At 40.7% G+C, this 27,768-nt stretch overlaps 1 protein-coding gene across 1 annotated transcript in view; it reads left to right on the forward strand.

Moving 5' to 3' along the window:
- The window catches only part of LOC137274674 (arf-GAP with Rho-GAP domain, ANK repeat and PH domain-containing protein 1-like), a 115,378-nt gene that overhangs the window by 52,513 nt on the left and 35,097 nt on the right, over positions 1-27,768 (forward strand). The window contains exons 5-27 of the mRNA XM_067808005.1: positions 3,078-3,156; positions 6,897-6,959; positions 7,411-7,492; positions 8,346-8,404; positions 8,948-9,001; positions 10,295-10,384; positions 11,126-11,232; positions 11,615-11,699; positions 12,114-12,174; positions 13,489-13,542; positions 13,835-13,920; positions 15,672-15,854; positions 16,411-16,479; positions 18,586-18,622; positions 18,815-18,855; positions 19,111-19,138; positions 19,572-19,603; positions 19,879-19,942; positions 20,236-20,297; positions 25,364-25,431; positions 26,176-26,284; positions 26,759-26,848; positions 27,115-27,171. Coding sequence (XP_067664106.1) covers positions 3,078-3,156; positions 6,897-6,959; positions 7,411-7,492; positions 8,346-8,404; positions 8,948-9,001; positions 10,295-10,384; positions 11,126-11,232; positions 11,615-11,699; positions 12,114-12,174; positions 13,489-13,542; positions 13,835-13,920; positions 15,672-15,854; positions 16,411-16,479; positions 18,586-18,622; positions 18,815-18,855; positions 19,111-19,138; positions 19,572-19,603; positions 19,879-19,942; positions 20,236-20,297; positions 25,364-25,431; positions 26,176-26,284; positions 26,759-26,848; positions 27,115-27,171 — 1,660 coding nt within the window. The remainder of the gene's footprint in view (positions 1-3,077; positions 3,157-6,896; positions 6,960-7,410; positions 7,493-8,345; positions 8,405-8,947; positions 9,002-10,294; positions 10,385-11,125; positions 11,233-11,614; positions 11,700-12,113; positions 12,175-13,488; positions 13,543-13,834; positions 13,921-15,671; positions 15,855-16,410; positions 16,480-18,585; positions 18,623-18,814; positions 18,856-19,110; positions 19,139-19,571; positions 19,604-19,878; positions 19,943-20,235; positions 20,298-25,363; positions 25,432-26,175; positions 26,285-26,758; positions 26,849-27,114; positions 27,172-27,768) is intronic.

The following is a 27,768-nucleotide window of genomic DNA, read 5'->3' on the forward strand; positions in this document are numbered from 1 at the left end:
ATATTGAGAGCATGCCAGACAGGACCAGATTCTGGTGCTGATATTGAGAGCATGCCAGACAGGACCAGATTCTGGTGCTGATATTGAGAGCATGCCAGACAGGACCAGATTCTGGTGCTGATATTGAGAGCATGCCAGACAGGACCAGATTCTGGTGCTGATATTGAGAGCATGCCAGACAGGACTGTTGCAGGATAATGACGCTCTGTGGAAATGCCCTGGGTTTGAGCTGGAACTCTGCTCACCCCATACATGTTTACCTGTTTATGTCATGTCTTATGTAACCAACTAAAAATGTTTGTGCTCAACTATGCCTTCATCATTGTCAAGGTACACTTCATCTTAATTCCGAGCTGATTCCCCAGTTAATGCACCATATCTCCCCGCTGTCAACAGGGTTAGTTGTGTCGACATAGTGGAAGTCCGAAAAGACGTCATAGATGACATGGCGCTGATATTTCCATTCCTACATGAATACAGCTTAACACACTTTAAATGCACCAATGTTTTCATGTAGCTGTAGTTAATTAGCCATGTTGTATATGACAGATTAAGTTAAATGAAATCTGATACTGACTAGCACCAGGAAGGAATCATCCATTGTGGGAAGACAGAACTAATAAGTCGAACCCACATTGTGACAGTTTAGCCAAGGTGGTTTGAGCATGGCTGGACTGTTGCAGTTGGAGGCTTCTCATGTGAAATCCATCACTGACAATGGAAACCATTCAACAGGCAGTTGAATTGCCATTGTTTTATCTATTGTTCATTGTAACACTCAGCAATATTCCAGTTTTTGAACAACAACTTGCTGACAGTGGAGGATCACAGACTAATAAACTGACTGTTCCACATCGATTGCCTGTCTAGCCACCATGTGACAGCCTGACCACCCACTTCATATGGTAGCCATATAGTGATCACCAGCAGGGAGTGAAGGGTCATGCTCCAGCTGTGTAATGCATGTAAATATTGAAATAGATCATTTAGTATCGGAAGCGCATTTTCTGAAGTTGTACATTCAATTACTGTTGGTCAAGTAGCACAGGAAATGGGAGATGTGAATATGACAACTATAGGCATGAAGGGACTACATCTGTGAATTTTTATACACTGCTTGGCTTTCTACATGACTGTACTCATGTTTTTACTTTTGTGCGTGCGTGCGTGTGTGCGTGCACACATGCACACATTTGTCCATGTGTGTGTGCGTGCGTGCATGTATGTGCAGATACATATCTACTGGATAGAGTATGTACTTCTAAATGGATGAATCTCTCCTACATACTGTAATGTCTGGATGGAGTTCTGCCAACAGTGGAGAAATTTCCGTGGGCGAGGCCACAGTTCAAAGTGTGAGAAACCTGTGAACCTGGATTGGAACTTTCCCTAATTATGTTACTAGGTTTATACTGGTGGTTAAGCTGAGTTGAAAATGTCTAAATTTTCATCATTTCATACGTTGCACCAACTTTAAACAGAAGCACTGTTGCAGAACTGGCATGAATTGGTAGTTGAATATTTGTGCTAAACCCCATCTGGGGTGTTCTAGTCACAAAGCATGTACTCATCGTGCTGTGAACCTGCTTTTGATTGCTACCAGCAGTGTCAAGCCCTACTCACCCAAGCCTCATCTATCTCTGACAGCTGAAGACTTTTCAGTATTTTTCATGTATATTTTCAATCTGTAAGACAACAAATTATTTGAGTGACATTGTTACCAGACATCTTCCCCAAGGTTTTTTGTTGATGCCAGTAATAACTGATTGCTCTTGACTTACTCTCAGTGGTAGGTTCTAAATGCACATGAATGTATAAATATGTGCATAACTCTGTACAGACAAGGTATATCTGTCACATATAGATCATACTATCTCATGTCAAGAGTCTTACTAGTTGTGTGGATGTGAGGACTGATTGTGAAATGTTATGATATCAAACTCACACCTAATATCAAGACTTTGTAGTAAATGAGGTGAAAAGGGAAACGTTTTACTTTACTGCATAAATGTAGTGTTAATATATGATTTCAAGTTACAATACCTCTCAGTTTTTAAGAAAAGAAGCTCACTATTTAGCAAGATAATGCATTTTTTATTGGACTAGACAAAGTATCAAAAGAGAGATAAAAGCTTGTGCTAAACATTAATGCATCAGTGCTTCCCCAGGTCCAGAGACGGGTGTTTTCTCTGACAGTTAATGCTATCTCATTGGGACTGTATCATTAGTTGTTGGAAGCAAGGACACATGGGACAGTATCATTAGTTGTAGGAAGCTTGGACACACAGGAAGTTAGATTCCATTGTGACAAGTTGTTATTTTCTTTAAATGTACATATAAAGTGCAACAGTCATGAAAAGGACAAAGAAGGATATGTTATTACCAGTGCTTTTGTTGAAGATAAGCAAAGGAAGGAAATGTGATGTTGTTTGGTTTTGTTTGTCTTATAAGTCAGATACAATAAGATGACAAGATAAAGGCTTGCCTGTGTTTCTTGTTTCACTCAATTCCCAAGGGAATGTTGTATTTTTAAGATAAATTTGACCTTGTAAACAAAAATGTGCATGAAGACAGGGTGTCTCAGAAGTAGACAAGAACAGGTGTATGGCTTGTAGCTTTAAGTATTGAAAAAACAAATTGGTTTGAGTCACCAGTTCAGGGTAGAATTCTGGAAACAAGAGGTTACATCTGTGAGAAATTGATACTGATGTGGACAGTGTTTATGGGTTGTTGTCATGAGAAAAAACTAAAGTCACACAGGATGTTTCTATCATGCTTAAGACAGCATCTGAATGGTGACACATGTTAGCACAGGTGACAGTAACACATGGTAGCACAGGTGATGGTGACATGTGATAACACAGGTGACTGGTGACACATGGCAGCACAGTTGATGGTGACACATGGTAACACAGGTGACTGGTGACACATGGCAGCACAGGTGATGGTGACACATGGTAGAACAGGTGACTAGTGACACATTGCAGCACAGGTGACAGGGACACATTGTAGCATAGGTGACGATAACACATGTGACACATGGTAGCACAGCTGACTGTTCACTTTGTCTCTTCCAGAGTGAAAGCCAACAGAGGTTGGAGGAGAAGATGGGTTGTGTTCAATGGACGAGACCTGCGGTACTACGTGAATAACAGGGTATGTGTTCCAGGTGTCTTGTGATTGACTGTATACCCAGGGATATGCCATCAGACATGCATGCTCAAGTAATGGATTTAGCTGTAGAGTATTGTGAATGATGCATACATTATTCATTCCCAAACATGATTGTGTGATATGTAAGTGTATCAGGTATATGTGTATCAGATAGGAGTATATCACATGTGTATATAGTCATCCCTTGCTACAATGCTCTTCACAAAAAGGTGTATTCGGTTAAACCAAGGGGTAATCCATGGCTTCCATAAAAAAAGTTGAACTGCAGCCACACCCCTTCACAAAATCGAAAATAGCTGATCAACAAATGCTGCTGCTGAGCTTTGGTAAACTAGTGAAATTCAGTGCAGGTGGTAACTGACAGTGTTAATCATACATAACAATTGTTTTTCACATGCTCAGAGCATGCAGGGTTTTCTCAATAATAATCATATCAACAGCAAAATATCATAGTAACTTATGAAAGACAAGAATGCCATCAGTCGAGTACTTACAATGTTTGCTTTAATGCAACACACTGCGCTATAGCGTGGGTAAACACAGTCATCCAAGAACTTATGGTGTCTGAAGCAAATTTTATTTGATTCAACTCAGTCCCATGTTTATTCATTAAAGGTCACATGCAACGTAAAACACAACTTTGCAGATTCTGGTACCTTTCGGTATGCACTTACCGAAACAAATCATAAAAAATGCCAATTCAACCTATAAAGTTGAAAAAAACGTGATGAAAAAAAAGCCCGCGAAATCGGAGTTCAAACGTTTCCCTAAATTCCCCCCAGCGCTGGGGGGAGAACCGGTTTCAACAGCTGTGCTGCGCTGCGTCCATAACGCATGTGCAGTGAATAGGTTCGCGGAGCTTGAAACAGTATGCATGCGTCTGAGGTCGTGAGCAGTAGTCTAATCTTGGTTGTGTACACAAACAAGTAAATAATCTACTCGTTACGTAAAAAACCTTGTTGATTGTGGTAAGCAGTCCCTGTCACAGAGAAAGCTCAGTGTCTGGTTTATTCCCACCTATATGTCTGCCTGCGTGTCTGCTAAAGACAACATGCAGTACACAGCTTCAATCATTGACCATGTGCAATTTGAACTTAACACCTATCAGACTATACGACATAAAGGAAATAAGTTGATTTATGACTTGTTTACCCGAGTCCCGTCTCTGCCACATTATATAATGAGGCACGTGTGATACACATGCCATGTTTTTATGTCTGTGGGTTGCAAACAAACAGCATTCACTTTTTTTTCGGATGACTGGATCTGACGGAAAGTGGTGCAAACTCTTGACAGTTTCAAGTCCTGCTTTGTACTTTGACGAATGACAGATTCCAGGCACTCAGTAGTTTACCATCTCTACTGACATGATATTTGATTGGATTGAGCGCAAATTCAGAGAACATGTATTTTCAAAACCCAACATCTCTATATACATTCTTCATGGATAACGACTTCTTTCAGTTTGTATGATTTTGTTTGACAACAGTGTATGAATCCATACTGAAACGATGCATCAAGTACACAAAAAGAAGTTGTTATCCATACAGAATCTTACTTTCTTGTGACTGGCTTTACTTCTAAAATGCCCATCAAACAGATCATCTTTCTGTACACACACTGAACCCTCAGCATATCAGCAAATGAAACAGCCAATCAGAAGCCGTTGTTACACTTGAGTGCACATCCACCCGCTATGACTGGGTTGGTCTACCGAGGTTTTCGTTTGGGGGGAAGTAAGCCCAAGTACAAATTATTGCACGTTTGAATCGCGATTGTACGCTTATAATTTTGTTTATTTGTTTTTTTAAAAGCAGCAGTATATATTATATGTCATGAATAAGTGATAAATGTGTTGTAATTATGTTTGAATTTTTTGGTTGCATGTGACCTTTAAAACTGTTGACAGGAACAATGGAGACACTGTGAGAGAAATGGCATTACCTCATTCCATATGTATACAATTTTTGCTGACCACATTCGTAGCGGTCAGTTTTTCGCACCTACTGCGATAACAGCAATTTCACATTATTCTTCACAAACAGATTACAGCCTCATAAGACATGGATTCCAACACTTGCGTTATTGACTCATTGAAATCGTATTTTACAATTAAGTGGTCATTTAACAATCAAAGTTGCAAGTACCGTACGAAGTCAGTGGTGACTTGACAAACTATCTCCTTCGTAATATGTATCCAGACTGGTAACGGCCTGTGTTCGTTGATATGTTAAATATGTTTTCAGAAAACATGCATTATATACTAATCCGATAGCAATATGTGATATATATGTAACAATAACTGCTTGATATATAAATTATTCTGATAATGGAATAGATACTCTTTGATGCAATATTATTGGATTGTTTTTACCTGAATCACTGGTACATTGGGCCAAAACATCTGTGCACAGCTGATTGCTATATCTGGCTTTGTTGAATAACAGGTAAGAGAGTAGGAACAACAATTGAATTATTATATCTAGTGTTTTTATTGCAAGTTTCTCGTACATATATATATTTTCATTTCATGTTCAGTGACTGTAATAGTTTGACAAGGCGAAATACACGAAATAGCAGATGTATTATATCCTTGGAAAGTACAATTTTGCTTGGCCTTTGTTCCACATTATGTAATAAGTACTTTAACATGGATGTCTAATAACATGGGAGAGGAGGGTCATCCTTGGACCCCAAGACCTGTGTTATGGCGAGGGATGACTGTATGCGTTTCAGCAAGAGCTGACAAAATAACAAATATCCCAGGCTTGCCGAGGATGTCTTTACCTTTATCAATGCGTGTTGACATAATTGATATTAGTAGACACAGATGGGGAGATCCTATGTGTCATCCCAAATCATTCTTCATTAGTTTTCAATGAAAAATGTACATCTCTGAACATAGCTCTGCCATTACATCTGCAGTGCAGTGATGTCATAGCATTTAATGGTCATGACGTCGTAGCATTGTCAGGGCATTGTACAAAATCTACTGTCAAAAGGATATTTCCCAGGAGATATTGTCTGATCAGACACAAGTGATATCTCCCGTGGAACACAGTTTTGGATGATAAATGAGTATAGCAGGTATTTACATATAAGGTATATGAGGTATGGGAAAACAATTTACAGGTACACACAGGTTAATGTCCACCGTTGGCAGGTAGTCCATTCCTAGCCAACACTCTGTGGCAAACGATTTGGTAAAATCAATGTGGCTGTCAATCAAATGAAGACACGGGACACTGTGTAATGACCTAAGACTGTTCCTTACCTACGAGGGTGTGTTAAGCTGTAGTTAGGAGGAAGTGGAGGTTTGTACTATACTAAAACAGCAATACATTTGACAAGTGCCAGGAGATTTAGGTGCCCCAGATTTAGGGACATAGCCTGTGAAAACAAGAAGTATATCTCTGGCAGGTGCTCATGCAGCCATATTTCTGTTGGTTTTTTAACATGTATGTCACTGGGTGGAGTAATTAGTTGCCATGGTTTCAGAGACCCTTAGATGTTGGAAATATTTCCTTGAATAATAGTGTTACAGAAAGATGTGACATGTTTACTTGAGACCTGTTGTTTTTCTGGGTTTTTTTAAGTATTAAACCTACACTCACAGATGATGAACTCTTCATAGATAATTCATAAATGTCAGGGATTCAAATATTAAGTGTCTTGTAGTCGTGATGATTTCTTGTAACCTGTTATTTGTTTGGTGCTTGCAGAGTCAGATTTCCAGGAGAGTTATCCCCCTTTCCTGTATGAAGCAGGTGGACACAGATGTTAAGGTAAGGAACCACAGAAATCTTCCATTGACAGTCAGTATTGAATTTATTCTGAGGTATGGGGAAGGTTATTGTGGAGGAAAATGTTACCACTAGTACTTTAATGTTGTAGAAAACAAATATTACCTGTCATGAGCGTCTTAGGGTAAGCCATTTATGTACCTGAGTGTGGAATGCTCTTCTTGTACTCATGAATGACAAGTTTTAATGTGGGTGTACCTTGAATGTATACAAAAAAGTGAAAACTCCTCGACTTCTAAACGCCATTTGCACATTAACTGATCCATGCCTTTTGTTTTGTTGTGCTTGTTTTTCATGGTTTGTTGGCGACACTGGCATTAAATCTCAGTCTAGTCTTCAGTCCCATTGAGAGCCAGTTTAGACAGCTTCCACTATATGGTAAACTTTCCATATGTTCTTGCTAGTTTGTTATACTTGATGTCCTTTGTTTTAGGACGGGGATAGAAGCAGGTTCAAGTTCCGGTTAACAACTACACTCAACGACCGGGTATTCCTGTTTGCTGCTGAAGGTTTGGGTAGGTGCAGATTTTCACTTTGAAGGGAATTCATTGAGTGGTAGTTCAGACTCACTTCTTTGAGTGGCATTGTAGACGTTTCCCAGTCTGGTATATCCATCACTTTCGACTCTCTTCCTTCAAGCTGACACTCTGTAGTAGAACTGGATCAATGCTGAAGCATGGTTAGGCCAAGACAAGTCACACCCAGCATCACAGGTGGACAGCCTTGTTTTATATCCAGCTTGTCATGGGTGGTTAAACAAGTCACACCCAGCATCACAGGTGGAGAGCCTTGTTTATATCCAGCTTGTCATGGATGGTTAAACAAGTCACACCCTGCGTCACAGGTGGACAGCCTTGTTTATATCCAGCTTGTCATGATTTCAGAGTTGTGAAATATATAGATATGGGGAGAAGCAAATACAACCCTAGATTTGTAGTTCTCTGTGGGTGAGTGAGTTTAGTTTTACTCTGCACTCAGCAATAATCCAGTGATCAACTGCATCAGCATCGGTATATGGTATTGGGAACCGATGACATGTGTCAACCGAATCAGCGAATCTGACCACCCGATCACATGAGTTGCCTCCTATGATGAGCAGAGTTGCCTTTTGTGGCAAAGATGGGTTGCTGAAGGCCTATTCTTCCCCGGACATTCACTGGTCAGTTCTCTGTCAGGGACTGTGAGAATAGAGGGTATGTCTGCCTAGGTGCTTATATCGTGACATGGTAAATGTATGGTATTTAGAGCAGATGCCAGGTTTGGCCACTTTAAAAACTCAACAGGAGCACTGGTCTTTAGTAACATATATTCCTGATTCAGAAAGCGTAGCTCATGTGTTGATTGTTGTTCTCTTACTTCCTGCTACAGAGGACTGTCTGAACTGGGCCCAGACCCTCATGGCAGCTATATCCCTTCATGAGCGCAATGTGAGTAGGGATCACTGAGATCATGTGCTTAGAAGAGATTGATGGGGCAAGGGTGGTTGCATTAAGGGAAGAAAACACCCTAGAAGTTTTTAAATATTTCCTGATTTATAGGAAAACTACCATATTTTCTCTGTGTGTGTCCATTAAGAGTCTTCTTTAGAGTTACATCCCCTTTCACTGATCAAGATATCTCCATTAAGTTGTTCTTGGCATCATGCTTATTGTAAAATAGCATCATTTTTATATAAGTTTTATGAGAATATAAAACATTGATTCATTGGATCCATATTGCAAGGAAAAATCATTTGGTGTATGTAGTTAAAAATTGAGTTGGTTTGATTCTAAGAGACTGTGGAAAAGGTAACTTGGTGACAAGTGAAGTTGTTCTTTGATGAGGTATGGATAGGTGATAGAATGCATGTTCTGACATTATCAGTATGATACGGTAATTTGATAACACCAAATTGTACCTGAAACTGTCCCCATGACAGCGTGTGGTCTATCTGTGCTGTACACTTTGTGGTGAATTGTTTTGTGCTGCAGAATAACCACATGAACAACAGTGGCGAAACCTGGATGGAAGAACCTGATAAGGAGGTAGGAGTGCTTGGGAGGGACCAGATGGTGCTTTGTGGGAATCTGATGCTAGGTAGTAAGGAGTGTTTGATGGGGATCTGATGCTAGGTAGTAAGGAGTGCTTGATGGGGATCATGTGTGAAGTAAGGAGTGATTAATGGGGATCATGTGTAAGGAGTGTTTGGTGGGGATCATGAGTAAGGAGTGTTTGATAGGGATCATGTGTACATAAGGAGTGCTTGATGGGGATCTGATGCTAGGTAGTAAGGAGTGTTTGATGGGGATCTGATGCTAGGTAGTAAGGAGTGCTTGATGGGGATCATGTGTGAAGTAAGGAGTGCTTGATGGGGATCTGATGTTAGGAAATAAGGAATTCTTGTTTCTGATCTGATGCTAGTTAGTAAGGAGTGCTTGATGGGGATCTGATGCTAGTTAGTAGGGAGTGCTTGATGGGGATCTGATGCTAGTTAGTAGGGAGTGCTTGATAGGATCTGAGGGTGGTTAGTAAGGAGTGCTTGATGGGGATCATGTGTAAGTACAGAGAGTTTGATGGGGATCTGATGTAAAGAAATAAGGAGTTCTTAGTAGGGATTTGATGCTCGTTAGTAAGGAATTCTAGGTGGGGATCTGATGCTTGTTAGTAAGGAGTTCTTGATGGGAACTAATGCTAGTTAGTAAGGAGTTCTTGATGGGAACTAATGGTAGTTAGTAAGGAGTACTTGATGGGAACTAATGCTTGTTAGTAAGGAGTACTTGATGGGAACTAATGCTAGTTAGTAAGGAGTTCTTGATGGGAACTAATGCTAGTTAGTAAGGAGTACTTGATGGGAACTAATGCTTGTTAGTAAGGAGTACTTGATGGGAACTAATGCTAGTTAGTAAGGAGTACTTGATGGGAACTAATGCTAGTTAGTAAGGAGTACTTGATGGGAACTAATGCTAGTTAGTAAGGAGTACTTGATGGGAACTAATGCTAGTTAGTAAGGAGTTCTTGATGGGACCTAATGCTAGTTAGTAATGAGTTCTTGGTTGGGATCTGATGCTAGGCAGTAAGGAGTGTTTGATGGGGATCTGATGCTCTTTAGTAAGGTCTGATGTTAGTCAGTAAGGAGTGATTGATTGGTTCCTGATACTCGTTTTGGGGTGCATTAGGGGTCATTGTGTCATCATAGACCAGTGATGATATTTTCAGTCCATGAACCAGGAATGCTTGTGACAGTGGTCCTATTGACTGCATGTAGAACTCACAGTGTGCCTTTGTCATTGATTTGAAGACTGTAGTTGCAGTTAACAGGACATCTCATTCTGTTTCAGGGCTACATCAAGTTTGAGAATGGACCAGGTGCCAAGAAGTATTATGTTTCAATATCTGGCAGTACTCTGTGCTACTACAATAATATAGAGGTAGGTCTTATCTGTCACCATGATTACATACTTTTGAAAGTTTTCACTGAATTCTGACTTTTCTGTCCGTTCACAGACTTAATACTCAACTCACTTTCATAAGTCATGGTTTCATGAGAAGTCATTGTTACATTAGAGGCCTTTGTGTCACAGAACACATTGTCATTTGAAGGCTCTGTGTCACAGAACACGCCATTGAGGGCTTTCTCTCACAGAACACATTGTCACAGAACATATTGTTGTTTGATGGTTTAGCGTCACAGAACACATTGTCGTTGGAGGGCTTTGCATCACAAAACACATCAGCTGAGGGGTTTGTGTCACAGAACACGTCATTTGAGGGCTTTGTGTCACAGAATACAACATTTGAGGGCTTTTGTGTCACAGAACACGTCACTTGAGGGCTTTGAGTCACAGAACACAGAACACAGAACACGTCACATTGTCATTTGAGGGGTTTGTGTCATAGAGGGCATTGTGTTAGCAGATGTGTTCTCCCAGGAACTTATAAAGTTGTATCATTGGAGGTCAGCTTGTACCGCAGTCATGGCAGGATTGTGTGTTTGGATCACAGATTCGTCTCAACCATCATATATGATGTGTCCACAACATGCCTGTGCTTATGGAATTCCCAGGTGTGGGATACATACATATTTGCCCTGTGACCTGAGTTCCAATATAAGCATTGTGCCCTCATCCCTTGTGCCCTTCTGTAAGGTTTCTTGCTGTCTTTTTTTGCAGGACTATCGGATGTCTTCACCCATACATGAGATCCAGATGGAGCTGGCGTCTGTGAAAGACTTGTCCAAGTGTCGTCTGCAGCTTTCTACTCACTATGCATGCTATGTGTGAGTAGTGGATAGTGTATGAGTTGAGATTTTCATCACAGTTGCATGTTTCATTCTGCTGAAATACTACAAGGGAAATCAAGCTGAAGTCAATCTTCATGGTTCTAGTTGTCTGTTTCAGATTCAGCAACCCATGCTTGCCATAAACGGCGACTATGCTTGTCATAAGAGGCGACTAACGGGATCGGGTGGTCAGGCTCGCTGACTTGGTTGACGCATGTCATCGGTTCCCAGTTGCGCAGATCGATGCTCATGTTGTTGATCACTGGATTGTCTGGTCCAGACTCGATTATTTACAGACCGCCGCCATATAGCTGTAATATTGCTGAGTGCGGCGTAAAACTAAACTCACTCACTCACTCACTCACCCTGTCTGTTTCAGACTGGGTTTCGACAGTCCGGGGGACACTCAGGCATGGAAGATGGCCATAGAGGATGCGATCGCCCAGGGCCTGGCTGATGATAGTGTGAGTACTGGCTTGTGTAAGCTGAATTTCATGCTCATAGTTAAAACAAACTTATCCTAGTAAATTGAAATGTAGATGGCAATTACAAGAGAGGTACATTGGAATGTACACCGCTGTAATGGCAACTCATTTTTTACTTTGTTGTAGGACTTCTTTATCTCAAATAAAAAATAGTCACACATGATGCATGGAAATTACTGGTGTTTTGTGAATACAAATCAATGTAAGGGAGATAACTCTGAATTTGTTTTTCTTGTGACATCTACAAAAACTTTGATGACTACAAACAGAATTGCCTCTCATTCCAAAAAAATCAATTTTGACAAGTCATTCAAATGTAATTCTTGTGAATATTAAGAAGGGGAAATAGACAATGGTGATTTTATTACTGACTCAATCACTCTGTGGTTAAAGGTGCTCATAAAGGTGTATGAGAACGACAGCAACAAGATTTGTGCAGACTGCGAGGATGAAAGTAAGTATGAAAGTATGGGTGCTATACACAAGTTGTACAGATGTCTGATAGTTGTTGGTTGAAAAGCCATCTGAATGTCTTCGGTTGTACGTTTATCATAAAGTTAGGAAGAGGAGACATATCCAAAAGTTGTGGGTTGTACAGACGTCTGAAGGTTGTGGGTTGTACAGACATCTGAAGGTTGTGGGTTGTACAGACATCTGAAGGTTGTGGGTTGTACAGACATCTGAAGGTTGTGGGATGTACAGACATCTGAAGGTTGTGGGTTGTACAGACATCTGAAGGTTGTGGGATGTACAGACATCTGAAGGTTGTGGGTTGTACAGACATCTGAAGGTTGTGGGATGTACAGACATCTGAAGGTTGTGGGTTGTACAGACGTCTGAAGGTTGTGGGATGTACAGACTTCTGAAGGTTGTGGGTTGTACGGACATCTGAAGGTTGTGGGATGTACTTACATCCGAAGGTTGTTGGTTGTACAGATATCTGAAGGTTGTGGTTGTACAAACATCTGAGGGTAGTGGGTTGTACAGACATCTGAAGGTTGTGGGATCTACTTGCATCTGAAGGTTGTGGGTTGTACAGACAGCTGAGGGTTGTTTGTTGTACAGACATCTGAAGGTTGTGGGTTGTACAGACATCTGACAGTTGTGGGATGTACAGACACCTGAAGGATTTGGGTTGTACAGACATCTGAAGGTATTGGATAGCGCACTCATGGGCTGTCTGATGGTGTACAGTGTACACATTTCTGAAGGTTACGAGCTGTACACAAACATTAATGCTGTAATGCCTGTACACCTACTGGAGACACAACATAATAGTTTTATCATTAAGTGCTCAAAAGTACAGTGTGAATTATGTGTCTGTGGTAATTTTAGAAATGTATTGTGTACGTTAGAGAGGTAAGGCAACTCAAAATGTGAGCTTTGGGAACTGAAGGTGACTAGGAGTCGACGTCAAAGAAGTTGACGCTATCATGTCTGATATCTCGCAAAGGAGATGTCAGCACTATGATGTGTGATTTCCATGGTGGCACTGACCAATCTTTTACAACACAGTGACTCATCAATCTCATAGCAAGATAGCATTACCAGACATGACAACTAACTCTCTGTGTTTGCCCTGCCTGACAGTAATTCCAAGACAATCGGGAGTCCTACAATATTCTTCTGAGAGAAGTATTCAAGGGAGAAGTGGGATAAGTCTTCACAGGAGTGTTGTGTAGTGGACAGGGTAGGCTGTCGTGTATGCCATGTCTCCTGTGTTGTCAGGTTGTAAAAGCTCACATACATGCTGTGATCATATTTACAGATCCCCACTGGGCGTCCATCAACTTGGGAATCGTTGTGTGCAAGAATTGTGCAGGTTGGTATTCTGCATCAGGGCTGAGGTGCATTCTGAACAGTGTCCTGAAAATGTGGCTTCTAAATGTGCTGAAACACACAATTTTAGAACTTACGTGTAGGAAAGTACAACGTATGTGAAGTTAAGTGTAGGACAGTAAGAGATCTACTTTGTTTCTTTTTATCCAGAACCAGTGGCAATATGCTGAGCGTGACGGCACACGCAGCCTTGCAGCCATCAGCAGTATTCAGTAGTTGATGTTTGCCATGAACTGTACAAACTGTACATATGTTTCACTGTACATTTATTTCAGGAATACATCGGATGTTTGAATCCAATATCTCCAAGATTCGATCACTCCGGATGGACACAAGAGTGTGGACACCAAGTCTGATTGAGGTGAGATCATCACTTTGTTCATCTTGATCCAATACTTCTGTGTATTTGATAGAGAAACAAGAAGATGTAGGTATTGAAAACCTTAAAGTTGGAGTCCTGGTTTTATGATAGCCAGCTGTCTGGGTAACTTACGAGGGTTGGCTGATAAGTTCTCAGCCTGAGTGGTTTTTCCCCACCAGGTAGAGAAAGGTGTTTGCCACCAATGAGGACAATCATTTAGTGAATCATAGACACAAGAACTACAAACGTACTAATAGTTTTATCTCAACTACAGCTCTTTTGGTAAACCTACCCTCTGAAATCATCAGAAATGGACAAAACTGAATACAGGGCAGTCATCAAGTACTTGCAAAAGAAAGGGATGTCCCCAACACAGATACATGCTGACATGGTCTCCACTCTAGGGGATGATGCTCCTTCATTTTCCACAGTAAAGAAGTGGGCTGCAGAATTTAAGATTGGCAGACAAAGCCTTGATGATGCCCCACGCTCAGGAAGGCCTTCAACAGCAACCACTCCAGAAAACATCAAGCGAGTGCTCGATATGTTGATGGATGATCGACGATTGACTACTCGACATATTGCTAGTGTAGTGGGCATCTCTCATGAGAGGGTTGAGCATATTATCACCAACGAATTAGGAATGCAAGATGGGTGCCAAAGCTCTTGACAGCAGAACAGAAACGTGTCAGGTTCAGACGTCCCTTGACAATTTGTGTCGTTTTGAAGCAGATCCCGATGATTTTGTGGCACGATTTGTAACCATGGATGAGACCTGGATACATCACTTTCAACCAGAAACAAAACTACAGTCAAAACAGTGGAAGCATCCTGATTCACCAGCTCCGAAGAAAGCCAAGTCTGTTCCTTCAGCTGGAAAGGTGATGGCATCAGTGTTTTGGGATTCCAGGGGTATTCTGCTCATTGATGATCTTGAAAAAGGTCAAACTATCAACGGCAGATACTATGCTGATCTACTGAACCAGTTGCGAGAAGCAATCAAAGCCAAACGACGAGGGATGATCGCTAAAGGTGTCCTCTTCCACCAAGACAATGTGCCTGTTCACAAATCGGTGGTGGCCATGTCAACAATCCACGATTGTGGCTTTGAACTCATTGACCATCCTCCTTATTCACCTGATTTGGCTCCTTCTGACTTCCACCTGTTCCCCAAAATGAAAAAGGAACTCGCCGATGGCCATTTTGCAAGTAATGATGACGTCATTTCCGCTGTGACTGATTTTTTTAGGGTAGCTGAAGCAGATTTCTTCCTGACCGGGATTCGGGCCTTGCAGCATCGCTGGCAAAAGTGTGTGAACTTGGAAGGGGACTATGTAGAAATTTAAATTACAAACGTGGACTTTGTAACTTTTTTTCACAGTGAGGCTTAGAACTTTTCAGCCAACCCTCGTAGACTATGGCACCGTGAGGTTTCCATAGCAGATTGGATAGAGAAACAAGAAGATGTAGGTATTGAAAACCTTAAAGTTGGAGTCCTGGTTTTATGATAGCCAGCTGTCTGGGTAACTTAGACTATGGCACTGTGAGGTTTCCATAGCAGATTAGGCTCCAAATGTCCATTGCTTAAGAGTTATGTTGCTGAAATGATCCCATACCAATATCCTCTACTTCATCTGACCGTGTTGTCGAACTGTTTGGCTGTGACGACAATCTATCATCCATTTTGAATTATATAAGTGTAGTCTCAGAATGTAAACTGTCATTCATATGAATTTTCTGTTACTTTCCAGCTGATGAAAGCAATTGGTAATGCTAATTCTAATATGTTCTGGGAGTTTGACCTGCTGCCAGAACACAAGATAGCCCCTGACTCCACCATGGAGGAAAGGAAGACATTTATCACCACTAAATACAAGGAGAAGAAATTCTGCCGTCTGCATCAGTCCAGCGCCGACACCAGATTGCTGAATGAGGTGAGCTGGTGTCAGTTTGGGCAAGGTGGAATGTATATAGTGACCTACAGCAAAATCACAGAGGTGCTGTTGTATGTCAGTCCTGTGTCTACACAGCTGATGAACAAAGGGGATTGGGATCAGTGCGTGCCAATTGGGGCCGATTGGGTCCAGTTAGGCCGTGAATGAGATGAGTTGGGTCAGTTGGTGTGTAGATTTATCTAGTCACATTTTCTGACCCTCTGTGACAACAGTGAGACTCTGTTGTCAGTCCTGTAGTGTCAGTAGTCTGCTGTTTTGGTCATCAGTTTGAAGGTGGCCCTTTTTATTCAAACAAATGAGCAGAATTTGATGTTATTTACTGTCCAGTCAACCTATTGAATGTATGGCTTTGTCCACACATCCATCTGATTGTCTTTCTGAGTCCACCCGCACTTATAAATGTCTTTCTCCATTCATCCATCCGTAAATTTGTATTTAGCACCAAACTACCTCAAAAGTGTCAACTAGTGATAGATGTTCAGCAGCTAGAGAGTTTAAGGCCTGAAATCATTGATGCCCAACTGTCTTGTTCCAGGAACTGCTCAGGGTATCTGCAACAGATGAACTCATGAACCTGGTGAAGATCGTCTTCTCAGGGGCTGATGTAAGTTCCTCTCTCACAGCTACTTTGCATGTATAACCACTGTTGTGTGTATCTGCTAGATGCTACAAACTTACTTCTGAACATTATGTACATACAAAGCTGCTTGACACTCATATACTGACCTACACTTCTGAACCCTCTGTGTAATCAATACTTACCCTTGCTTGGAATCCAAACATATCCCTCTTGCCCATGCTTAACCCAGCTTGTAATGATGTAGTTGAACCCCAAACGTATCATGTCATATCAGTGCTGCTAATTATTGTTATGAGAGTTTGACCTAGCGAATAATCTCTGTTTAGCCCAGGTTGTAAGTACAGGAGAAAACATGCCTCCGAGGTTTTGGTAGACAATTTAAAACTGGAGGGGGAGGGAATTCCAGAGCCCCGAAGGTTTTACTGACCCTGATGGTTTTACATTGTCTACCAAAACCATAATGGATAATTCAACCCTAGTTCCTTCGCTGGCCAAGTAGCCGTGTGGTAGAGTGTCTGCCTACAAAGCTGAGAGTTGCAGTTCCAATCTTGCTAGGGAAAACATTTGCAATTTGAGCTTAATCTTGAATGATACTTTTCAATTAATTTCAAGCACTCACAAAATCATTTCAATGTTGATGTTGATATAAAATTAGGAGTAGTATAAAGTAGAATCTGGGAACATGTCTTGCTAATGAAAAGTAAAACCTGAGAAAGGATCTTTCTAGTGAAAAATAACACCTGTCCTCACAAAACAAAAACCTCAATTGTGGCTATTGTGGGAAATCAAGAGATGACCTAATACATGTATATGGTGTGAAGCACACTTCCGGTGTATATTACCAACTTAACCCCACTTGTGATAACAACTTAACCTTACTTGTAGATGCAACGTAAAGGTCACATGAAACGTAAAACACAACTTTGCAAATTCTGATACCTTTTGGCTTGCACTTACCAAAACAAATCATTAAAAATGCCAATTCAGCCTATAAAGTCGTAAAAAATGCGATGAAAAAAAGCCTGCAAAATCGGAGTTCAAATGATTCACTAAATTTCACCCAGCGCTGGGGAAAAGAGTGGTTTCAACAGCTGTGCTGCGCTGCACCCATAACATATGTGCAGTGAATCGGTTCGCAGAGCTTGAAACAGAATGCATGCCCATAGCATGAGGTTGTGTGTAGTAGTCTAATCTTGGTTGTGTACACAAACAAGTAAATAATATACACGTTACATAAAAAAAACCCTTGTTGATTGTGGTAAGAGAGAAAGCTCAATGTCTGGTTTATCGACACCTATATGTCTGTCTGCCTGTCTGTTAAGGACAACATCCAATACACAGTTTCAATCACTGACCACATGCAATTTGAACACCTATCAGGCTGTACGCCATAAGCAAAATAAATTGATTTATGACTTGTGCACCCAAGTCCTGTCTCTGCCACATTATGTAATTACACAGATGTGATACTAGTACACATGACATGTTTTTATGTCTGTGGCTTGTGAACAAACTACATCCATTTTTCTCGCACTAGTTCACCATCGCTGCTGGGATAATTTTTTATTAGATTGAACATAAATTCAGAGAACATGTCTTTACAAAACACAACGTTACTATATACATTCTGTATTGATAACAACATCTTCTGTAGTGTATATGATTTTGTTTGACAACGGTATATAAATCCATAGGCATCCATCGATATGCATCAAGTACAATAAAAGAAGTTGTTATCCATAAAGAATCTTTCATTTCTTGGGACTCGTCAAACAGATTATCTTTCTGTACACACAATGAACACTCAGCATATCAGCAAATGAACCAGCCAATCGGAAGCTGTCATTACACATAAGTGCACAACCTCCCGCTATGACTGGGTTCGCTCTCTTGAGGGCGTCATTTCGAGGGAAGTAAGCACTTTTTAATCATGATTGTACGCTTGTAATTTTGTTTATTTGTTTTTTTACAAGCAGCAATGTATATTGTATGTCATGAATGAATGATAATTGTGTTTTAATTGTTTGATTTTTTGGGTGCATGTGACGTTTAGCACAACTTCTTGTGACAGTTTACCACATGGTCCCGTAACTTGTAATACATTATGTCTTGTTTATGTTGTGTTTTCAGATTCACTATCACAAAGTTGGAGGGGATACACAAACAGGTCAGTCAAATTTATACTCAGTTCATGCTGAATAATGAACATTAGGGCTAAAAAGTACAGTGTATGTAAACTCCACTCAGACTCCAGAATCTGTTTGTACCGAAGTATGACCTTGATAAACTCCAGCACCAGCTAAATACAGATGCAGATATGCTTATCTGTAAATTACAGCAGTTATTTCTAACATTCCAGCCTATCGAATTGCCAAAAGCTCAGGACAGAGGCTGTTAATGGTGAGTGACAATTACTATTGTTGAGAACGCCTTATTATAACCAGTTCAATGCAAATTGGTTAGAAAACACAATCAGACTTTCACATTTGTGATCTTGTAAGTCATTTTATGAAAGGTCATGTGAAAGGTCCTCCTGACCTATGATGGGATGACCTTTTTTCTGTATGTAACAGCAATGAGAACTAAGTTCTTAATTTAATGATGCTGATTTGTGTATGTGACGTGTGGATGATTGCAATCAAATTTCTTCTTCAGGAGTTCCTGTATCAAAATGGAGGTGATGGTATGTTGTGAAGAGAGTTTTTGTTTTTTGTAATTTAAATCAGGCACAAGTTCCCCAATAGTTTACCATGCAGAATCATGTCCTTCACTTACATTGTATCCATTGTTTGAGGGTTTTTCTTCCTGAACTACTAGGACAGCACCTTCAACTATGGTGAACAGATAGACATTTATGACCTATTCAGACTTTAATGACACATGCCATGACTGAAATACTTTAGCAAGCCCATTCTGTATTTATCACCAGATGTGTTATAAATCAGTGGCAGTTGTTTCTGATGTTTTTAACTTTTTCTGATAAAGTAACTATTAGTGCAGAAAGCCAGAAGTTACAATGTTGTGATGCATTGTTGTGATATTCATGCATCTAGATATTAACTTTCATATCATTGCATAAGATTGATTAGTAACATTCATTGATTCTATTTTCCCAGGTTCATCATCAGACATGTTTGAAAACAATGAGGTGAGCAGTGTTTCAGACATGTTTCCTACATTTGCCTTTATTCTTCCATTTATTCATACCAGCTTGATGTACTACCTAAATATTTTTCAGTACATGATGTACCATGTTAATATTGATGTTCCAACACGATGTACAGTATTAATATTTTTACATAATGATATCCTACAATTTTGACAGATATAATGAACAACTGTAATATTTGTCAAAGCATTATGTGCTATGTTAACATTTTCAATTTTTATGAGCTGATCTGTACTGACAACATCTGTTACCAGGGGCGATTGAGAGAGGATGTCCGACATCAGGGATACCTTAACAAGACAGGGCCCAGTCACAAGAGTAAGTGAACATTCCATGTATTATGCTAAAAGTACAGTGTTCTGTTCAGAAAATTATGTATAAGAGCCTGAATTTTCTGGTTGGCATTTCAATGCATGTTTTAAAAAACGAACATTTTATCATAATAGTAATGTTTTTGTGTTTGTCAGAAAATACGATAAGTACAGTATGTTTTAACTCTAGGATAACAGTGTGCCGTGACTGAAATCTCTTGTTGATGATGCTTTGTCCTAGAATGGACACTGTGTGTTATGTCCCCTGGCTGGATGCACCACATGTTGGTCTGTTTGTAGGTTTTGACAAGCGCTGGTGTGTGCTAGAGCATGGATCTCTCACCTACTACTTGACAGAAAAGGTGAGGTCAGGCATTGTGAGCTGCATTACCTGTACATCCTGTTCTACTGTGCAGCAAAACTTGTAAAAGCTAAAGTTGCAGTTTTTCCTTTTACCTCTAAGCATGTGCAAATGTAGCAGTTCTCTATGCCTCATCAGATCTCATCTGATCTTTAACCCCTATTCAGTGACCCCTCAATGAAAGATTCCATGGAAGGTAATGCCACTTGAATGTCCTGAACAAACTTGCTTGGTTTACTTGTCAGATACAAGTCTTCTGGAATTATCCAGCATACTTTGGAAAACATGATTTATACATAGGCAGTTGCAGATTTAACCTGGTTCGGTATCTTGCTTTACAGTATATATTCTAGATTAAGAAATTTTGTTCAGAACAACTGAAAATCCATACCTTTCCTATCCTCTTGCACTGTCACCCGTCTTGATACAGATGCCATTCAATAAAGACAACAAAATTCTGTTGGGTATCAGGCTTAGGAAAATGTATCTGATGTGACCAACTGATTCATGTTTGATTGTGATTAATGGAGGGATTGAAATACGGGATAAAAGATTCAGTGAGATTGTCAATCTATGGTGGCACTGTTCAGTATTTCTGATTTTACTGTCTTCTGATGATTCTATGAACTCTTCTCTGCTTTTTCTTTTCTCATGTTATATTTATACAAGTAGTTTGTGTCCAGCTTGACGAATGTTACATGCTAGGTTCCTCAGTGGCTTACCATAGTGGTGGGTGGTGCAGGAGAGCTCAGATTCATTCTTTTCTGAGTTCAGGTAGGTTACCAGTGTAGCAATCCAGTCCTGTAGGTCGGCCATTGAGGGTCAGTGGGCCAGTGTCAGTGATTGGTGTACCTTGACAATATGATGTGCCTTGTGTGTCATGTGTCTCTACTCAGTGACTGCCTTGTGTGTCATGTGTCTCTACTCAATGGATGCCTTATGTGTCATGTGTTTCAACACAGTGGATGCCTTGTGTGTCATGTGTTTCAACACAGTGGCTGCCTTGTGTGTCCTGTGTCTCTACTCAATGGATGCCTTATGTGTCATGTGTTTCAACACAGTGGATGCCTTGTGTGTCATGTGTCTCTACTCAATGGATGCCTTATGTGTCATGTGTTTCAACACAGTGGCTGCCTTGTGTGTCATGTGTTTCAACACAGTGGCTGCCTTGTGTGTCCTGTGTCTCTACTCAATGGATGCCTTATGTGTCATGTGTTTCAACACAGTGGATGCCTTGTGTGTCATGTGTCTCTACTCAATGGATGCCTTGTGTGTCATGTGTTTCAACACAGTGGATGCCTTGTGTGTCATGTGTTTCAACACAGTGGATGCCTTGTGTGTCATGTGTCTACTCCATGGATGCCTTGTGTGTCATGTGTCTACTCAGTGGATGCCTTGTGTGTCATGTCTCTACTCAGTGGCTGCCTTGTGTGTCATGTGTCTCTACTCAGTGGCTGCCTTGTGTGTCATGTGTCTCTACTCAGTGGATGCCTTGTGTGTTGCATGTCTCTACTCAGTGGCTGCCTTGTGTGTCCTGTGTCTCTACTCCGTTGATGCCTTGTGTGTCATGTGTCTACTCAGTGGATGCCTTGTGTGTCATGTCTCTACTCAGTGGATGCCTTGTTTGTCCTGTGTCTCTACTCCGTGGATGCCTTGTGTGTCATGTGTCTACTCCGTGGATGCCTTGTGTGTCTTGTATCTACTCAGTGGCTGCCTTGTGTGTCATGTGTCTCTACTCAGTGACTGCCTTGTGTGTCCTGTGTCTCTACTCAGTGGCAGCCTTGTGTGTCATGTATCCTTGTGTGTCATGTGTTTCCACACATTAGATGCCTTGTGTGTCATGTGTCTACTCAGTGGATGCCTTGTGTGTCATGTGTTTCAACACAGTGGCTGCTTTGTGTGTCATGTGTCTCTACTCAGTGACTGCCTTGTGTGTCCTGTGTGTAGTCTCTTCTCCGTGGATGCCTTGTGTGTCATGTGTCTACTAAGTGGCTGCCTTGTGTGTCATGTCTCTACTCCGTGGATGCCTTGTGTGTCCTATGTCTCTACTCAGTGGCGGCCTTGTGTGCCATGTGTTTCCACACAGTGGATGCCTTGTGTGTCATGTGTTTCAACACAGTGGATGCCTTGTGTGTCATGTGTTTCAACACAGTGGCTGCCTTGTGTGTCCTGTGTCTCTACTCAGTGGCGGCCTTGTGTGCCATGTGTTTCCACACAGTGGATGCCTTGTGTGTCATGTGTTTCAACACAGTGGCTGCCTTGTGTGTCATGTGTCTCTACTCAGTGACTGCCTTGTGGGTCTTGTGTCTCTACTCAGTGGCGGCCTTGTGTGTCATGTATCCTTGTGTGCCATGTGTTTCCACACAGTAGATGCCTTGTGTGTCATGTGTCTACTCAGTGGATGCCTTGTGTCACATGTTTCCACACACTGGCTGCCTTGTGTGTTGCATGTCTCTACACATTGGATGCCTTGTGTGTCACGTTTCCACACAGTGGCTGCCTTGTGTGTTGCATGTCTCTACACAGTGGATGCCTTATGTGTCATGTGTTTCAACACAGTGGATGCCTTGTGTGTCATGTGTTTCAACACAGTGGCTGCCTTGTGTGTCCTGTGTCTCTACTCAGTGGCGGCCTTGTGTGCCATGTGTTTCCACACAGTGGATGCCTTGTGTGTCATGTGTTTCAACACAGTGGCTGCCTTGTGTGTCATGTGTCTCTACTCAGTGACTGCCTTGTGGGTCTTGTGTCTCTACTCAGTGGCGGCCTTGTGTGTCATGTATCCTTGTGTGTCACATGTTTCCACACAGTGGCTGCCTTGTGTGTTGCATGTCTCTACACAGTGGATGCCTTATGTGTCATGTGTCTCAACACAGTGGCTGCCTTGTGTGCCATGTAGCCTTGTGTGTCCCGTGTCTCTACACAGTGGATTTTTAACCCTTTCCCTTGTGTTCATTATGATGATGTCTATTCTCTCGGCTTTCTCTTTACTTACCTAATCTTCAGCATGGTGACTGCTTCAGCTGTTAGTGTTGGGAATCTGACATTAACGAGAAAACATAAGTACCAACATCAGCTTGTAGTCACAGTAATAAGAAAGAGGGCTTTGATAATGTACTACCTGAATAATAAATATACAGGGCTGATAAAGGAGACAAGTTACATGATGCAGTGTTATGCTGATCTTTTGTTCACTCTGTCTATATTTAGGAAGTCCATTACAGAGAGATGTTTGTTTTCCTATTCTTTTTGTTTGTGGATCTCTAAGTTATGTCATCATGCAATTTCCTTTACCACATATCCAATCTTTTCTGAAAAACTTAAATCGTTGGACTACAAATTAAGAAAGAAAGGATGTTGACTCAAGGGAATGTTCAATCATGTGAATGGTCAGTGTGTGTTCATATGCTGCCATGAGGAGATAGTGCTCATGCTGTCAGCTACATGTCTGACTGATCCATGTGCTATATCTGGTATATCTGAGGCATTTCACTTACTCAGAAACGCCATTAGAATTAAGCCGTGCTTTTCTGCACAGCGTCTTCAAATACATAACCTTTCTGTCCGTGCCACTTATAAAAGTACTTCCTGCAAGGGTTCTGTGAGAAGATACTGACAATACAGTACACAAAGCAGGTACTTGAATCATGGGACTGGAAAATATCACACTCTTGTCATGTTATATTGAAACTGGAATACATTGTCAGCCATGGTGTCATGTCCATATTGCAGTGTGTACCCACAGCACAGAACCATGTATGTACTGAGTACACATATCATAATAGGGAAGGGTACATGCTAGTAGTATAGAATGTACTAATGATTGACTGGATGCATGGTGTCCTGCATGATTGTCTCCCTTGCACTGAGCAAGCAACTAACGCTTGGCATGTGTTCTCATTTAACGTTGTGCATCACATACATTAATTCAAACTAATGAATTTTTGTCACTCTGTCTTTAGTTTTGTAGAAATACATTTAAGTTGCAAAATTCTAAATTTCTGATGACAGTTGAAGTAACTAAGATGGAGAATCCATACCAATTCATTGCAATTGATTTATGCTTTCTGCTTGACTTGAGACTAGGTTTTAGTGGTGATGAATGCTGTTGATAACACCTTGTTGATTCCCTGCATGTAGATACAGCCCACCCTCATCCAGTATACCGTGAAAAGTCCTGTACATTTACCACCGATGTATTCACTGATGTAGGTATAGAGCTTATGTCTTGAAAATCCCAGTCCAAATGTCCTGGAGAGTCTGTCAGACATGAACTCTCTAACCTCCTTTATCCATTCTGTTTCAACTTGTGTATTGAGTTGTTCACATTTTCTCTTCTTTTCCAACTGCATTTCCAGCAATGTCAAGTTTTCACTCATTAACAATTAATCCTTGTATGCTTATCTTTGTAAAATTGGCTAACTTACTTTCTTATCTAACTTTATGTTCATGTATGTACTTCTGACAATTATGTCATTATCTGTTGCCTTGCCATTAACTTTTCCAGTTTTAGCATCTTCCTGAAGCCTGAAGCCTGCAGATTTGATGGAGCTGCATCTGTGTGTTGACAACAGGAGTGTCATTTTAAACTGTTCATATAATTCAATGTTTGTTATGTCAGAGCTGGCTGACATGTCAGTCATGTTGATATTGACCCCATTTCCAATGAAAAATGTTAGTACTTTGTTTTGCATCAGCATGTGATCTCATACCCATAAATCATATTTACTAAATTTTCGATATTTTTATTTTCTACCACTTTGATTATGATATGGAGCATTTATAAATTTTTATTTTGTTTATCAATAATTGGCTGAAGTTTACCAGTGACTATATGAAAGGCCCCATGATGAAGATGTGAGTTTACTCCCAAGAGTTAACGCACATATGTGTCCAGTTACTCAAGTGGGAGTGAGTCTGTTAACGTACATTCAGAGAGGATGTCTTAAGATGAGATACAGGATACAACTGACAGGCGCTACAGATCCTTGTATATTATCTGTTTGCATCGCTGCAGGAAATAGTGTTTTGTTTCATGTTTGTGAATGGAGAGATTGTGTTCTGTTGCAGAGTACAACGGCAAAAGACAGCATTGACCGGCAGTGTATACATGGTATACAAGAAACAAGTGTTGAGAAGTAAGTATTCTGATCTACCTTGTGTAGACAAGGCTGCTCACATCCGTTCTTACAGTACATTGTCACTCAAATAAATATCAACTCAACTTGTTCTGTAAACCTGTCAGCAATATGTAAAGAAACTTCAGAGAATAAGCAGATCTTCAATTGCCAATGTCTGTTCATGTAGTGGACCAAAGTATAATAAAACATGTTTTGGATCTGTCATTTGGCTTTGTGTCTTTCATTCTGTCCTGTAAGTGGGTCTTTACTTTTAAAATAACAATGCCACATAAAACAAAGATGCTTATAACTTTTGACGGTGAGAAAGTAAGATGCTTTATGGACAACAACTTCTTTATTATATATGATGCGGTGACAACAGTATAAGAATCTATACTCAAAGGCTGCATCATATACAATAAAGAAGTTGTCATCTATTAAATGTCTTGCTTTTATATTACTTATCAACTTCTAAAATGCCATTCAAACCGATGAACTGCTTATGGATATTAACAAACTCTGTGTCTTGTCCGTCGATGTATATTTTGTCTAATGCATGTAATGAACTAAAGACATAATGAACAAATAGTGGTTATTGGCTGTCATTTCCATCATGGTTTGACAGCTGAGTACTTGTTATTCAGTCCACCATGCCATAGCAGAATATTGTTTATTGTGGTTCAGACTGCAATACTGCTGATGTACAGTAAGTCAGAAACTCATATCCAGAAAATTGATAAACAATCACCATTTTTGTTTCAGGCAACAATATGCATTTGAAATCAGCACCAGCAAAGCCAGTAACCGGTTGTATCTGTTTGCTGCTGATAATGCAGGGGAGAGGAACATGTGGATGCAGTCCCTATCTAAGGTACACCTACATCCATAGACGTGTTATTAACCCAGAAACTCATGATACAGGTGAAGGTCTGAATTAGAACTGGTCTTCAGCAACCCATGCTTGTCGTAAGAAGTGACTTAGGATCAGGTGGTTAACCATGTTGACTTGGTTGACACACGTCATAGTATCCCAGATAAATAGATTGATTGATGATGTTGCTAGTTGGTTTGTCTTGTCCAGATTCAACTATTAACAGACTTCCGCCATGTGACAGATTAAGCAGACACAGATGTCCAGTCCAGCTTTTGAGAACAATGCAGTGGTTTCTAGTTCATGTTGCCATTGGATTGTAGTGATGTGCTACTATGGTAGAGTTACGATCATTTTGAAGAATGTGGCCCAGCATCATTCAGTCCACCCATTTGTTGCTATGGTAATAAACGAGTGCTATGATTGTTATAAAGGTGAAGGGGGTGTCATCTTACGTTTTTCTTGCCCTTTCAGCTAATCTGCCCAGTCAGCATAATGGAGCATGTTGGGATGATGGAATTCTCGCTTGGAGGAAACTATTACGTCAAAGACAATTTTTCAGAGGTATAATTCATGTTTCGTTTTTGTCTATATGGAAAGTAGTTCATTTGGTGAAATCATTGTTACAATATTTACAACATATTGGAAACATCAGTCGATTCAGTCTTGTTTGTTTTATGTGATGACAATTGCAATATGTCAGGGTTCACATTTGCAACAGTTTTGAGGCACATATTTATTAATGTTCATTGAAGTTTATGAATTGTTGTAATCAGCTGATCAACAGCAGGTTGCCATATGAGCAGTAATGCCATGTTTGGTGTTTGCAGGACTGGCGGAAGTCATGGCTCATGGTTAGCTGGAGGTTGCTGTATTACATGGACCAGGTGAGCTACAGATAGACTGTTGTTGTGTGTATTGGCTCATGGTTAGCTGGAGGTTGCTGTATTACATGGACCAGGTGAGCTACAGATAGACTGTTGTTGTGTGTATTGGCTCATGGTTAGCTGGAGGATGCTGTATTACATGGACCAGGTGAGCTACAGATAGACTGTTGTTGTGTGTATTGGCTCATGGTTAGCTGGAGGTTGCTGTATTACATGGACCAGGTGAGCTACAGATAGACTGTTGTTGTGTGTATTGGCTCATGGTTAGCTGGAGGTTGCTGTATTACATGGACCAGGTGAGCTACAGATAGACTGTTGTTGTGTGTATTGGCTCATGGTTAGCTGGAGGTTGCTGTATTACATGGATCAGGTGAGCTACAGATAGACTGTTGTTGTGTGTATTGGCTCATGGTTAGCTGGAGGTTGCTGTATTACATGGACCAGGTGAGCTACAGATAGACTGTTGTTGTGTGTATTGGCTCATGGTTGGCTGGAGGTTGCTGTATTACATGGACCAGGTGAGCTACAGATAGACTGTTGTTGTGTGTATTGGCTCATGGTTAGCTGGAGGTTGCTGTATTACATGGACCAGGTGAG

This window comes from Haliotis asinina, chromosome 2 (genome assembly GCF_037392515.1).
Source record: "Haliotis asinina isolate JCU_RB_2024 chromosome 2, JCU_Hal_asi_v2, whole genome shotgun sequence".
NCBI classification, from domain to species: Eukaryota; Metazoa; Mollusca; class Gastropoda; order Lepetellida; family Haliotidae; genus Haliotis; species Haliotis asinina.